This window comes from Leptodactylus fuscus, chromosome 11 (assembly GCF_031893055.1).
Source record: "Leptodactylus fuscus isolate aLepFus1 chromosome 11, aLepFus1.hap2, whole genome shotgun sequence".
In the NCBI taxonomy this organism is placed as follows: domain Eukaryota; kingdom Metazoa; phylum Chordata; class Amphibia; order Anura; family Leptodactylidae; genus Leptodactylus; species Leptodactylus fuscus.
In genome coordinates, this window is record NC_134275.1 from 36,135,690 (window position 1) to 36,151,879 (window position 16,190).

General features: G+C 42.2%; 1 protein-coding gene across 1 annotated transcript; it reads right to left on the reverse strand.

Annotated features, from left to right (window-relative positions):
- Positions 1 to 766: 766 nt before the first annotated feature.
- Positions 767 to 9,450, reverse strand: LOC142184291 (ficolin-1-like). The gene is made up of 9 exons (XM_075259072.1): positions 9,346 to 9,450; positions 9,065 to 9,178; positions 8,778 to 8,831; positions 8,216 to 8,233; positions 7,942 to 7,980; positions 7,484 to 7,611; positions 7,055 to 7,184; positions 5,470 to 5,604; positions 767 to 1,014 (listed from the first exon to the last, which is right to left on the reverse strand). The coding sequence occupies exons 1-9, from the start codon at positions 9,413 to 9,415 to the stop codon at positions 767 to 769; spliced, it is 936 nt and encodes a 311-aa protein (XP_075115173.1). The 5' UTR covers positions 9,416 to 9,450.
- Positions 9,451 to 16,190: the final 6,740 nt, after the last annotated feature.

Here is a 16,190-nt window from a genome sequence, read left to right on the forward strand (position 1 = left end):
ATTTAAAATAAATAATCCAGCAATATTATCTTTTTATTTGAATGTAAATTTTGCTTCAATTTTAATATGAATATTATCTTTAGATAAAATTTAAAAAGACACCGTATGAGCCCACGAAGGCTTCTTGGAATGGATACAACTGCACCCTATGTACCCCCTCAAGTTAAACCCCTGTTCATACATATATGTTGAATAGTTAGACAAGTTCTAGCCACACTCAATTTAGTGCACAATTTTGGTATGAGGCGGATGTACATATTGGCGCAGATTTTGTATATAAATACTGTATATTTTATATGACTTCTGATTTTGTTGTAAAGTCCGACATTGATAAGTCATTGATAAATACGCCCCAATATGTTTTGGCCTTTATCACGGCACATAAAATGCGTACAAAAAAATTCTGAAAAAATATTTGGCAATGTACAATTTGCCAGGACTGCTCCCCGTTCTTGTCTACAGCTGGCCATACACGTTAGGCTTTACACTGCTGTAGTTGCAGATTTTGAAGGTTTCGTCCCATACAGCCGACCACTAACTAAAGGTGATCTCAACCAAACTTGCTTATATTGGATGTTTTTGGCCGTCTGTCAGCTGTAATTGTCTATGTATGGGCTAGACCAACACTTGTGGGCAAGTTGTGTATTGTGGGCATGTGGTGTTCAAGATATGGGTTGGTCAGAAGTCGCATGGGGTGCGGTGAATGTTCATTGTTGTTTGTGTGTTTGGAACAATCATCGTTGTAGAAAGCTAATGTATGGCCAGCTTAAGCCGGCCTAATCTTCATCTCCACATGCTTGTAGGAGTAGTTGTGCCCTCTTGCAGTGTACCAGTTGATGCCGTCTGCATTAGATTTGTGCGCCCCTAGGTGGTATAATCCATTGAGATTTGCTCTGTGACAATTGCCATACCACCAGCCGCCTTTATACGCTAGGGAACAGCTGGCCTCATTAAGGTCATTGTCTTCATCTTTAGTACTAAACTTCTTGTTGTTTAGATCTGTCATGGAATCTCCTGCAAAAATAGTCATCAAGTATCAGAACTAATTGTCATACACTAAAGGTTCATTATTCCGCCTCCTAACATTTATTGGCTATTTCCCTGCAAACTCCACTACATATAGTTGATGGCATACACAGAGGAGACGGGACCCCATAGCAAGGATGAAAATGCCCCATCCCTCCCAATTATGGTCTTGTCAACAGGACAAAATGCCTTTTTCTGCTTATCTATGCACACAATTTCCATGACCCTTGAGCCAATTCTCTATCTCCCTATTTATTAAATGATGGAGATAAACCTCCAATACGGGGTCTCCTATGCAGTAACACAAGGGATGGGACAAATCGCGGTCGGGACTACTCTTCTTAAGCGGCTTCAAGGTCTGTCTCTATGGCCAGGCTGGGTTCCTACAGCTGAGGGCCCCCAGGGCAATTGTCCAGAGCCCCTGTCCCCATGGTGGCCCCAAGGATTTGAAGCATCAGGCTCCAAAGCTGGTTATTTGAATTGTGTATGGACATAAGGGTGGTGGTTGTTACTATTTTGGGGGCAGAAAGGGGGCATTATTAATGGGCTGTTAATGGAATTATGTTGGTGTTATTTGTATATAAGCATTTGGGGCCCGCTTTTAATTTTGCCCAGGGCCCCAGTATTTCTAAAACAGGCCCTGGTTGGGATCAGACTACCATCATTAATGTCTGTTGCTGTCTTCCATCGTAGGATGACAGCAGCAGAGAATTGCAGAGAATTCTGTGTCTATTCCCATTGACACTAATGTAAACAACATGATGGACACTAGCTTCTGCCTTGTTTGTACGGTGAATGCTATTAAGAATATATATACCAAAATGCACAAATTAACATATTATGGTCACTTTACTCCCCCCCTCCCCCCCGCAAAACCCCCCCAATACAGTAAAAAGTGATCGATAAGTCAAAAATGCCAACATTGGTGCCAATGAAAAGTACAACTTGTCCCACAAATAAAGAGCCCTGGCTTATCTCTGTAAACAATACAGTAAAAAAGGTTATAGGCATTGGAATACGGTGACCCCAGAAAAATCACCGATTTTCAAAAAGTGATGTTTTGTGAAAACAGTAAAACGTAATAAAAAACAATAAAAATTCTGGTATCGCAAGAATTGTAATGACCCGCCATTCCAAGCTGCAATGTCATTTAGAATGCAAATTGAACACCATAAATATAATGTGCAAATAATGATACAATTGTGGGTTATTTCATTAGGACCGCCAAAATGTTAATAAAGTCTGATCAAAACATTATATGTACCCTAAAATGGTGGCAAATGACAGTACAAATCGTCACGCAAAGAACAAACTCTCACCACTGCAAAGCTGACATTGCGCTAAATTCAGCGCACATTAAAGGGATTCTACCATTAAAGCAACTTTTTTTTCTAATTACCATGTCGGAATAGCCTTAAGAAAGGCTATTCGTCTCCTACCTTTAGATGTGGTCTCCGTCACACCGTTCCTTAGAAATACCGGTACTTACCGGTATGCTAATGAGGTCTCGGCAGCAATGGGGGCATCCTTCTTCATCTGCCTCCTCCCCTTGTCTGTCATCTTCTTTCTTTGTCATGTCTGACACCTGCGCAGTCGGCTGCAATTGCGCGCATGCGCAGTACTCTTCTCACATCTTCGCCGAACAGAGTGTACTGCTCATGCTCAGTAAGGTCCGTACAGCCCTCCGACGCCTGGATGATTTCACTCACGTGTTGGAGGGCTGTACGGACCTTACTGAGCATGCGCAGTACACTCTGTTCGGCGAAGATGTGAGGAGCGTACTGCGCATGCGCGCAATTGCAGCCGACTGCGCAGGCGTCAGACATGACGAAGAAAGAAGACGACAGACAAGGGGAGGAGGCAGATGAAGAAGAAGGACGCCCCCATTGCTGCCGAGACCTCATTAGCATACCGGTAACTACCGGTATTTCTAAGGAACGGCGCGACGGAGACCACATCTAAAGGTAGGAGACGAATAGCCTTTCTTAATGCTATTCCTTCGTGGTAATTAGAAAAAAAGTTGCTTTAATGGTAGAATCCCTTTAACCCCTTAGCGACCCTTGACGTAACTGTACGTCATGGGTCGCATGGGGATGTATGGAGCGAGCTCACACGCTGAGCTCGCTCCATACACGGCAGATGCCGGCTGTATAATACAGCCAGGACCTGCCACTAACAGCAGCGGTCGGTGCCCGAGCCGATCGCTGCTGTTAACCCTTTACACACTGCGGTCAAACGTGACCGCAGTGTGTAAACGGCGCCGGCGGCATGGGCGCCGCCATGTTTCGCTGATCGCCGCCCTCCTGAACGTCACATGAGGGCGGTGATCGGTTGCTATGACAGCCGGAAGCCTATTGAAGGCTTCCAGGCTTGTCTCTGCATGAGATCTATTAGACGATGCCAGAGGCATCGTCTAATAGAAGTGCTGCGATTTTCCTATTCACTGCAATACTGTAGTATTGCAGTGAATAGTATGAGCGATCAGACTCCCTAGGTTTCAAGGTACCTAAGGGGTCTGATCATAAATGTAACAGAAGAAAAAAAAAAGTTTTTAAAAGTATTAAAAAAAATAAAAAAAATATAAAAGTTCAAATCACCCCCCTTTCCCTAGATCAGCTATAAAAGTAATTAAAGAACATTAAACATAAACATATTAGGTATCCCTGCGCTCCAAAATGCCTGAACTATTAGAATATTAAAACATTTATCCCGTACTGCGAACGGCGTAGCGGCAAAAAAAATAAAAACAGCCAAAAAGCGTTTTTTTCAACACTTTGCCTCCTATAAAAAATTGAATAAAAAGTGATCAAACCATCGGATCTTTCCCCAAATGGTATCAATAGAAACGTCATCTTGTCCCGCATAAAAAGACACCACAACCAGCTCCATACATGGAAATATGAAAAAGTTACAGGTGTTAGAACATGATGACACAAATTTTTTTTTCTATTTTGCAAAGTTTATCATTTTTTTAAAAGTATCAAAAAATTTCAAATACTATATAAATTTGGTATCACCGCGTTTGTACTGACACGTAGAACACAGGTAACATGTCATTTGTACCAAACAGTGAATGCTGTAAAAATTAAACCCATAAGAAAATGGCGCAAATGCATTTTTTCTCCAATTGCGCCTCATTCTGAATTTTTTTCCAGCTTCCCAGTACATTGCACAGCATATTGAATGGTGCCATTACAAAGTACAATTTGTCCCGCAAACAATAAGCTATCATGTGACTCTGTGAACTGAAAAATGAAAAAGTTATGGCTCTTGAAATGTGAGGAGGGAAAAACGAAAATGCGAAACCAAAAAATGGCCTGGTCCTTAAGGGGTTAAGTTTTGCCAGTATGGTGGGTCATTACGATTACGGCGATACCGTATTTATATTGGTTTTATTAGGTTTTGCTAATAGAATGTCGTTTTTCAAAAATTAGCGCTTTTCCTGGGGTCGCCGTATTCTGACGCCTATAACTTTTTTACTGTTTAGTTGATGGAGATATGTCAGCGCTCTTTTTTTGTGGGCAAGTTGTAGTTTTTATTGGTACCAATTTTTGGAATATACGACTGTTTAATAATTTTTATTGCTATTTTTTGGGGGGATTGAAGTGACCAAAATACAATAATTTGCACATTGCAGGATAACTATCTTGTTTGTTTTATTTTCTTTACAGTAAGTGTTTTTGAAATTTAAAGGTTTTTTGTTTTTTTTTTTAAATATTTTTTACTTTGTCCTGTCCCATAAGTGAACTTGATCCTGGGATCTGCTGATCTGCAATTGTATTGCAGTACGTCACACATAGGCTCCCTATGTGCAATAGGGATAGGCAGCCAAGAGGGGGAGCAATCTCGCCCCCAGGCCATCGAGATGCCGCGATCGTTATTGATCACAGCATCTGAGGGGTTAAGCTGTTAGAGTTATTTTCAGCATTACTACTAAAAGGAATGGGAAATACATAGACGCTCTTATATTTCTCCCTTTTGCTTAATCCACTCCTGGCTTTGGCTCCAAAAAATTTGCAACAAAAAATCTGGGTTTCCGCATCTTGGGACCTCAGCCTAATAGTCACAGATGATACCAGTCAGGAGAGATGGACCAGGCGATCGGCAGCAGTGACTGGGTCATGGACTTCAATAATTGTGTGATTCCCAGGAAATCCGGGTGGGTTGACATGTCTGAGAGACTTGGGCTAAAGCCTCATGTAGTGAAAACATGGCTGAAAAATAATTGCTGCATTTTACAGAACCGGCAAAGTGATAGATATTGAACCTCATCCACACAGGGGGAAAAAAAAGCTGCAAAAAAACTTTATTTTAAAAAATTTGTGAAATATGCAGCATGGTCATTTTTGGCTGTGGAATTGCAAATGTCTTCCCTGTATAATAAATAGGGGATCACTTCTTTTTTCCGTACAGCTGGAACGTTTTAGTGAAATGGTCGCTCACCTGCAGTTCCTTCCTGAAAGGCTCCAATTAATAATGTGTATTTCTCAGATTCATCCAAGACTTTGAAGCTTGCGTACTTGGCGAAAACCTTCTTACCTTCAAAATCTTGTAGATCGACACGTAATTGCCATGTTCCTTTACAGAGAAAGAAGCACAGGAGCTTTAGTATAAATATAGTGAAATATATGTATACAGCCTGTTCTATTGTGACAGCCATTCAATTATACCTAAGGCACAGCCTTGTCGGAAAATACAATGAAACATTAGTCCACTTCCCTTTATAGTCACCCTCCGTCTAAGCAGAACATATATACTTCCACTTACATGGCCTCGCACACATCGGACATATCAATAACGGGACAGACAGAACCTAGTGCCAAAAGATTGGCTCTAGAGATACTTCCGAATAGGGTTGTCTTCTGCTGGGCCTTGGAGTCATTGGGAATATTTATAAAGACTAACATATTGTACGCCAGTCTTAATTAACGCCTGAATGGACAGGGAATGGGGATTTATGAAAAGTCTGTAGGCGCTGGCATAGATCTCCATTTTATCTCATACCAAAAAAACTGGCGTGAGTTATAATACATCAGTCAGGCCTATCTCGTTCCATTCACTTTCTCAAAACGTGGCGGCAATCGGGGCTAGAGACCTGGCATAGAGGGAATGATGAACTCCTCCCGTTGTGTTATAGAAGCAATATTTTATCACAGCCTGTGCCCACAGAAGACACTTTGGTTGTCCTCTCCAGTAGAGATGAACGAACAGTAAAACGTTCGAGGTTCGATATTCGTTTCGAGTAGCCCCTCAATATTTGACTACTCGAATCGAATATCGAACCCTATTATAGTCTATGGGGGGAAAATGCTCGTTTCAGGGGTAGGCAACGTTCGATCAAATTATACTTACCAAGTCCACGAGTGAAGGTCGGGCTGGATCCTCCGAGCAGTCTTCTCCTTGCAGCGTCCCCACGGTATCTTCCGGCTCTGAATTCACTCTGCCAGGCATCGGGCCTGGGCAGAGCCGACTGCGCATGCTCGCACTACAAGTGGACATGCGCAGTCGGCTCTGCCCAGGTCCGATGCCTGGCAGAGTGAATGAAGAGCCGGAAGACGCCGCGGGGAAGCTGCACGGAGAAGACTTCTAAAGGTAGGAGAAGAACCAGCGTTGATTGGCTGACTGTATAGCATTCAGCCAATCAATGCTGGTTCTGCATCGAACTTTTACATTCGAACAGCGAGTGGTACTCGATCGAGTACGAGTATTTTGAATACTGTAGTATTCAATCGAATACCTACTCGATCGAGTACTACTCGCTCATCTCTACTCTCCAGTCCTGAATGGCGCTCTCAAGTAAGACCAACTTTGGGTGGATGCAGACCATATTACATCTACTCTAAATTTTGCTCATAGTTCTTTTTAAAAATAACAATCTGGGACAAAGAATAGATGACTACCCCCAAATAAAGGAACCCCAGGTCACCAAGTCCACAACAAACCAACCAGATCTACTTATTGACGCCTTCAACTTTATATACAGAGTGAGCAGAACCATCAATAAGATGTTCCTCAGGTTTCTCATTACCTGTTGAAGTTATTTGATGAATATTATCATTCCCCAACCAAAATTCATTCAGCCGACTGCCAAATCCTCTCTTATAAGTAGCCCAATTGTGGAAGAAATCTATTGACCCGTCCCAACGTCTCTGTATTACCTAGAGAAAGAGCAGATGGGGTTATGTTAAACCTTGGACCACGTCTACTCATTGTGAGAATGATATAGACAGGAACAGACCTGGTCTAGACAATATGGTCCATAGAAAGGCCACCATTGCCCTAGAAACTAGACAAAGTCCTGTAATAAAATATTTTCTCATACGTAAGGAAAAATGATGGAAGTTCTTTATAAGTAAAGGCTTTACTGTATTGTGTAGGAAAGTTATTGTCACAATGAATCTATATTAGCCAGAAAAAGCCTCCAATAGTGGCTTACTGACATGTTGTATATACTTACAGTCCATCCCCCTCCATCTGTATCCATATCACACAGGACCTTAAGGGGTTGACTGCCATCGGGGTATATGGTGTACCAGTCACTCAGTACTGCCCCTTGATCCTGGACTTCTTTGCAGTTCCTGGCAGCTAGGAGACAGATATTAGAAGGAAACTTCATTATAGAATTATCTGGATAAAAAATAACAATTTTCAAATCCTCTTTTAGGCTAAAGCCCCACGGGCCGTAATCGCAGCACTAAAGCGCTGTGGGAAGAACCGCTGCGTGAATGCATTGCGGTTCTTTCTGCAGCGCTTTTGAGAGAAAGTTCAGTCCAAAATTTCAGTCATTGTTTCAAAATATGGTTAAAAACTAAGATCACTAATAAGTGGAGTAAGGTTAGATTAGACAACAGACACTTAAGTAAATCTGGTGTGAATTGAAGACAGTCTAGACCCCTTTAGAAAACCGTAACTTACCATACACGGGCTCAGTTACTCCTCTTTCTCCTTTTTCTCCTATAATAACAAAGTTATATATCTATAAAGCACAGTATATAGAAGCAGTAGTCACTCCAGATCGCCCCATTGAGCTCAGTGGGCAGGACATTCAAACCATGGGTATAGCTTACGTGATGTATGGTTGTAAGATAGGAAAAGCAGAGCTTGAAAGAAACCTGAACGTCTTCTATCACTATGTGCAACCCTTTGTGCTCTTATAATAGCTACATTTAGGGCAGCCATATTAGCATACCTTGGGCCTCCTTTACTCCTTTTCACCTTCCACTGTGGTTCCTTTTGCACAAAATGTCCCAGCGGGTTATTTCAGAGCTCCATATGGACTGTCAAACTTGACCATTTGGGAACTTTTTACTTGAGCTGTCGAGAGGTTCCCATGATACTATGGATGTGGACAACCTATTACAGATTCATTCAGCTTGATCAGTTGTGTATGATGGAAATTCTTCTTCAATATCCCAATTCTCTCATTTCACACTCAAGATGAGATATGCATTGGTGTTCAGTCATTTACCCAATGAGGACTTGGCCAAACCAAAAAGATTCCTATATCAATTTTTTGGGGTACTTTTTATAAATGTAACATCTAGTTGGGGGCTCAATGACATGATGGTATGGGAAATCCTTACTGCAAAGTCAGTAAAGCCAATGCAAAGCCAATGCATGGAAAGTCCTTTAAAAGTGGGCAGCACCAGAAAATCTCATCTTTACCATGCTCTGAGTTACCGAGACTGTACCAATGGTCTGAACGTTCTCATGATGTTATTGCATTTTATTCTATGTAATTCTTCACTGACCTTTTTCACCTTGAGGTCCAACCTTTCCTGGCTCCCCCACAGATCCCCTTTGTCCTAAAATAAAATAGATTTTTATACAGTATCATACATCAAGAATGGGTGGCCCCATAGTAAATATAAAAATGACATCCATAGGGACTGCCTTCATGATGTGCCCATTTTTTGTAAAGCCAACAAAAATTCAGGGATGTTCTAAAAAACTAAGTCATGATAGACATTTATCTGGGCTATAATATTAGGACTACCTGACACAACTAATAATGAGTTGGTATTAGTCTAGTACCCACCTCTTTCTCCTGGTGTCCCAACATCTCCTTTCTGACCTGGAAGACCAGGATGACCAGGGCAGCCTCGAAGAATGGACAATTTGTCTGAATCTCCAATCCCTAAAACTTTCACTTCTGGTAATAAAAAAAACATATAATTAAATTATTGTAAATAGATATATAGTAAAAGTATATAAAGAGTAGTCTATACTTGCAAATTGTGAACAAGGCCTAAAGAGTAATGATGGACTGCTTATTATGATATACTGTAATATGAAATATATAATCTATGTAATACTCACCCGGACATGACTGGTCACTGGTACACAGCCTCGAAACCATTCCAAGCAAGAACAGTATTGGCACGTACATGATGGCCCCAAGAAGTTTAGAGCCGTCCTCCAGACCTCACACACGTACTTCTAAATGTTTGTAGACCAGGTCTTCCCCCTCATATATATCTGGTATGTGACCTCCCCCACCACTCACTTCTCGTGCCAAGGGAGTTGTACTTTCCGAGCTTGTGAAATATTTCCCAACAGATTAAAGATGATATATAGGCCTCCGCTGTTTACTTTGCAGATCTGATTTATATTCTCCTATCAGTAGAATTTCTTGAACTTTTTTGTAGGAATTTTATGGAGGTTTGAACTCACAGACTCTGGAGTGCCATCTTTACCAGTAGATTACTTTTAGATTGATTTCTCTATTTCCCACCCATTTCATGTCCATGTCAGTGACTTTATGCAGTGATTCCTGCGGTGAACCTACAGGGACTATTTGTAGGACCTTCCTGAGGTGGATCCGTCTTCCTTTCTCTTCAGTGCCACATCTAGTGTCTTGGCTTGTTGCTACTTGAGTAGCAGTTAGTTCAGTGTCGCTCTCTATTGGATATCTCCTGTACTTTTCTTTTGGTCTATATATGGATTTGTCTTGCATTTACTTCTCTTTATGATTTATGTGGTTTGTGTTCAACTCTGGACTGGCCAAGATATTATACACTGAGGACACTTATCTTTTTGCAATTTTTTTGAGGTCTCAAAACTTTTGTGTACCCTGAAACATGATCCATAGGATAAAGGTGGATATCGCGGAGTTGTGTGTGTTCCTGAGAGACGCTGTGAGTTGTATTCCTGTACAGAGAATGGAGGTCACCCTATGTCATTCTTGCCATGTGCAGCTCTTTCCATTCAAGTCTATTGGAACATGCCTGCTAAACTACTCGTGAAATTCCCTTAGAAGTGAATGGAGGGAGCGACATGTGCAGCCAGCTCTCCACTCCCACGGTCTAGGAGACTGGGGGATTCACTGGTAGGCCAGTCCTGTTATGTCAGTCCAGGTAGCTGCAACGGGGCTAAGGGATAGCAGTAGGGAATCTCGCCCTGCACTACTCCCACTAGCTATCCCGGTCCCTGCCTCACGGGTGTGGGTCGGCTGTACTCAGGCTAAGCCTGACCCCGACAGCTCCTCTCTCACTGATTCCGTAGGCCTAGAGGGAAGTGGGAGAAGGAATGCCCTATAAGACCTCTAGGGACTGGAGACTAAAGGGGGTCACCCCTAACGAACAAGTGAAGCTGCTACTGACAGGGACTGACAAGGGTGTGCGCTGACTAACAACACAAGCAGCACACAGGAAAAATGTAGGAAAGGATTCCCCCAAACCAATATGGGAAGGAACCATACACTAGGAAACAAACCCAGGGAAACTGAGTAGAAATCAAAGGAAAAGGCAATTCACTCACACAGTCAATTATACACAGAGGGAGGATTGGTGAACACAGAAGGGAAAACACACAAACCAACTCGTTCACCCAAACCTCCCAAAAATCAACCACGGAACTTCCTCTATCCCAGAACACCACCTACTCCTCCTGCTAAGGCCTAGCTCTGTAAAAGCGACACTCAGCACAGAACCATGGGAGGCATGGGTTTAAATACAGAGTAGAGACCACTCCTCCCAGGTGCAAATGGGAGGACAGACTAATCAACCAGGAGATAAAGCTGCCTACCAGCAGTGCGCGCATGCAAGTCAGAAGGTGTGCACCAATACTCACGACAGGACAACCCCGCAGCGCCAGGATGCCACCCCAGACCCTGCGCAGCCAAAAACTCCCCAGGTAAGAAAAATAGAAATTAAAGAACCTAAATACTCCTAACAAGTCCGACCTTGTTTGTAAGGTCTGGAGGACGCCTCTAAACTTCTCAGGGCCATCATGTATGTGCCAATTCTGCACATTCCAAGCAAGAGCAGAATTGGCACATACATGATGGCCCTGAGAAGTTTAGAGGCGTCCTCCAGACGTTACACAAAAGGTCGGACTGGCCTACCAGTGAATCCCCCGACTGTTAAGTCCTCATTGTACTAATGCAGATACATTGGTCAGGGGCCCCCAATCGAGCACCTGACCAATGCATCTGCATTTGCCTCAACACACACGGGCCTCCATTAGCTGATGCTGAAGCTGTACATAATGTCCTCCCGATATATAGGGAAAATATATATCGGAGGACACGTGTGCAGCTTCAGCATCAGCGATAATGGCTGCTCGTAATCCTCTCACTGACCTGCTGCAGCTATGTACAAGCGGTATCCGGCACCAACATGACGTTTTTCTTAAAACTTAGCTTTTATTTTCAATGGTTAAAACCATACATCATCATGACCTTCTATTAGCATAAATCATATCAGGAGTTGTTCACTGACGCGTTTCGAGGATATATGATCCTCTTAGTCGTAGCCTGACATAATACCACACAAAGCTCCAATATAAAGGTTTCAACTGATCTGAGTTAAGTCAGAACACCTGGAGCTCTGGATCAGTAGAACCAGAGCCACACACCAAACACAACTAAAAACATACTGAATTCAAACAAATAAAAACCACAACTTTAAAGCAATATTACACCTGAATGAAAAGATCTATAAGTTTTCAATTATGTATTTCATGTTTAAAGAAACCTTATTATAATACACTGAGTGCCTCCTTTAAAAGGAGAAGTAAGACGGCATAAATGGTATTAATTTAAGGAACATTGATTAAAGAAATTTTGTAAATATAGGCTGCTGCTGCAGCTATGGCTGCTTTCCTGTGAGGACCTGCTGTGCTGCCCAGACTTCCTCCCTCCCCCTCCTCCTCCTCCTCACAGTGAGTCATCTCTCACATCGGAGCGTGTGGGGAAGACTGGAAGCAGTCTGCTGTGATGGGTCACTGCTGCAAAATGTGAGTATATTCTTTTGGTAATATCTGTATATTTAATATGTATGTATGTGTATATTTGTTTAAAGTATATATCTTGTATATTGTGTGAGTACTGTATGTTTGTATACAGGTATGTATATACAGTATACTATAATGTGTAGGAGTGAGTGTATGTGTATATATGTGAGTATATATACAGTGGCATAACTAGGAATGGCGGGGCCCGAAGACCTCGACCGACCCCCCCTCCTACGCATTTCTGCACGTTCTATTATGCCCCATAGTGGCCCCTGCACACAGTATTTTGTCCCTTAGTGGCCCCTACACACAGTATTATCCCTCATAGTGGCCCCTGCACACAGTATTATCCCTCATAGTGGCCCCTGCACACAGTATTATCCCTCATAGTGGCCCCTGCACACAGTATTATCCCTCATAGTGGCCCCTGCACACAGTATTATCCCTCATAGTGGCTCCTGAACACAGTATTATCCCTCATAGTGGCCCCTGCACACAGTATTATCCCACATAGCGGCCCTTGCACACAGTATTATCCCCCATAGTGGCCCCTGCACACAGTATTATCCCCCATAGTGGCCCCTGCACACAGTATTATGTCCCATAGTGGCTCCTGCACCCAGTATTATGCCCCACTGTGGACACCCATAAACAATTAATATACTCTGGGATCTTTTCAGACCCAAGAGTATAATAATCGGAGACCCGGGGGAATAAAAACATAAAAAACTACTGTTACTTACCTGTCCCCCGGCATCTATGCGGTCTTCTCCGCTGCCTTCTGCGCTGCTGTCCTTGTTCAATGACGTCGGACGTCACATGACCTAGGACGCAGACCGGGTTCATGTGATGTCAGAGACGTCAGGAAGGAGGCCTGGCAGGATCGTGGAGAGGTAAATAACATGTTTTTTATGTTTCTTACCTCTCCCGGTCCGCCAATCATTATACTCGGGGGTCCGAAAAGACCCCCGAGTATAATGATAGCAGCGGTAGCTGCTGTCACCGGGCCCCCAATGTCCCGGGCCCTGTGGCAGCTGCCTCTGCTGCTATGGCGGTAGTTACGCCACTGTATATATAGTATTCATAAATTCATATAAGTATATATAGGACATATATGGTATATGAATGTATATAAATGTATATGTGTGAGTATATATGCTATAATAATGTAGATATGGTATATGTATAAGGCCTGGTTCACATCTGCATCTGGTAATCCGTTTGGGGAGTCCCGAATGAACTACGAAAGCATTAGCAAATGGTGTGCAGTGAAAGCACATGGACCCCATAGACTATAATGGAGTCCGTGTGCTTTCCGCGCAGTCTCTGTATGTAACATGCGGACAGGAAAGTAGATCATGAAGTACTTTTCTGTCCGCATGTTCCGTGTGGACACCGCACGGAAAGCACAAGGACTCCATTATAATTTATGGGGTCCATGTGCTTTCACTGCACACAACTTGCTAATGGGTTCAGTAGTCTGTTCGGGGGGTCACCATGCGGACTCCCCAAATGGATTACCGAATGCAGATGTGAACCAGGCCTGAATGTGTAGGTATATAGTGTGTGCAGTCCCATCCACACATTGCAGAAAAATACACTGGTGGTTTCCCTATAGGTATAAAGGAAGCAGAAAATCCTCAGAGGAAACCTCTGCGGAGTTTCTGCAATAAGTGCTGTGGGAAAAACTGATGCGTTGCCGCCGGGATTTTTTCACAGCATTTTTTTCTACGGGATGCTACATGGGACCTTAGCGTTATAGTGTAGTACACAGTGTGTGTATATATATATATATATATATATATATATTTTAACGTAATGTACATTTTTTTCCCCTATCAGTACGTCTTTTTGGAATATGGGAGGAAATCCACGCAAACACGGGGAAAACATACAAATTCCTTGCAGATGTTGTTCCTGGCAGGATTCGAAACCAGGACTCCAGCGCTGCAAGGCTGCAGTGCTAACCACTGAGCCAACGTGCTGCCCCTAGGACACAGTATATTGAGATGATCAGGATGAGGCCCAACACAGCTATTTATGTGCGCGCCTATTTATGTGCGCGCATATATATGGTAGTTATATATATGGTAGTTATGTGCGCACATATTTATGGTAGCTATGTGCCCGCATATTTATGTGCCCGCATATTTATGTGCCCGCATATATATGGTAGTTATATATATGGTAGTTATGTGCGCGCATATTTATGTGCGCGCATATTTCTGGTAGTTATGTGCGTGCATATATATGTGCGCGCATATATATGGTAGCTATATATATGTTATGTGCGCGCATATTTATGTGCACGCATATTTATGTGCGCGCATATTTATGGTAGTTATATATAGGGTAGTTATATGCGTGCATATATATGGTAGTTATCTGCGTGCATATTTATGTGCGCGCATATTTATGTGCGTGCATATATATGGTAGTTATATATATGGCAGTTATGTGCGCGCATATTTGTGTGCGCGCATATGGTACTTATCTGCGTGCATATTTATGTGCGCGCATATATATGGCAGTTATATATATGGTAGTTATCTGCGTGCATATTTATGTGCGTGCATATTTATGTGCGCGCATATATATGGTAGTTATATATATGGTAGTTATGTGCGCGCATATTTGTGTGCGCGCATATGGTACTTATCTGCGTGCATATTTATGTGCGCGCATATATATGGCAGTTATATATATGGTAGTTATATGCGCGCATATATATGGTAGTTATCTATATGGTAGTTATCTGCGTGCATATTTATGTGCGCGCATATTTATGTGCGCGCATATTTATGAGCGTACATATATATGGTAGTTATATATATGGTAGTTATATGCGCGCATATATATGGTAGTTATCTATATGGTAGTTATCTGCGTGCATATTTATGTGCGCGCATATTTATGAGCGTGCATATATATGGTAGTTATATATGGTAGTTATATGCGCGCATATATATGGTAGTTATCTATATGGTAGTTATCTGCGTGCATATTTATGTGCGCGCATATTTATGTGCGCGCATATTTATGAGCGTGCATATATATGGTAGTTATGTGCGCGCATATTTATGTGAGCGCATATTTATGTGCACGCATATTTATGGTAGTTATGTGCGCGCATATATATGTGCGTGAATATATATGTGCGCGCATATTTATGTGCGTGCATATATATGGTAGTTATATATATGGTAGTTATATATTCGCGCACATATATATGCGCGCATATATGTGCACGCATATTTATGTGCGCGCATATTTATGGTAGTTATATATATGGTAGTTATATGCGCGCATATATATGTGCGCGCATATATATGTGCGCGTATAAATATGTGCGCGCATATTTATGTGCGCGCATATATATGGTAGTTATATATATGGTAGTTATCTGCGTGCATATTTATGTGCGTGCATATTTATGTGCGCGCACATATATGGTAGCTATATATATGGTAGTTATGTGCCCGCATATTTATGTGCGCGCATATTTATGGTAGTTATATATATGGTAGTTATGTGCCCGCATATTTATGTGCGCGCATATTTATGGTAGTTATATATATGGTAGTTATGTGCGCGCATATTTATGTGCGCGCATATTTATGTGCGCGCATATTTATGTGCGCGCATATTTATGTGCGTGCATATTTATGTGCGTGCATATATATGTGCGCGCATATATATGGTAGCTATATATGGTAGTTATGTGCGCGCATATTTATGTGCGCGCATATGGTAGTTTTCTGCGTGCATATTTATGTGCGCGCATATATATGGTAGTTATATATATGGTAGTTATATGCGCGCATATATATGGTAGTTATCTATATGGTAGTTATCTGCATGCATATTTATGTGCGCGCATATTTATGTGCGCGCATATTTATGAGCGTGCATATATATGGTAGTTATAT

Coding starts and splice junctions, on each gene's coding strand:
- LOC142184291 (XM_075259072.1), bottom strand. CDS start 9,415: ATGTACGTGCCAATACTGTTCTTGCTTGGAATGGTTTCGAGGCTGTGT. Junction 7,185..7,483: donor CAGATGGAGGGGGATGGACT/GTAAGTATATAC, acceptor CTCTTTCTCTAG/GTAATACAGAGACGTTGGGA. Junction 5,605..7,054: donor TCATCAAATAACTTCAACAG/GTAATGAGAAAC, acceptor TTCTCTGTAAAG/GAACATGGCAATTACGTGTC.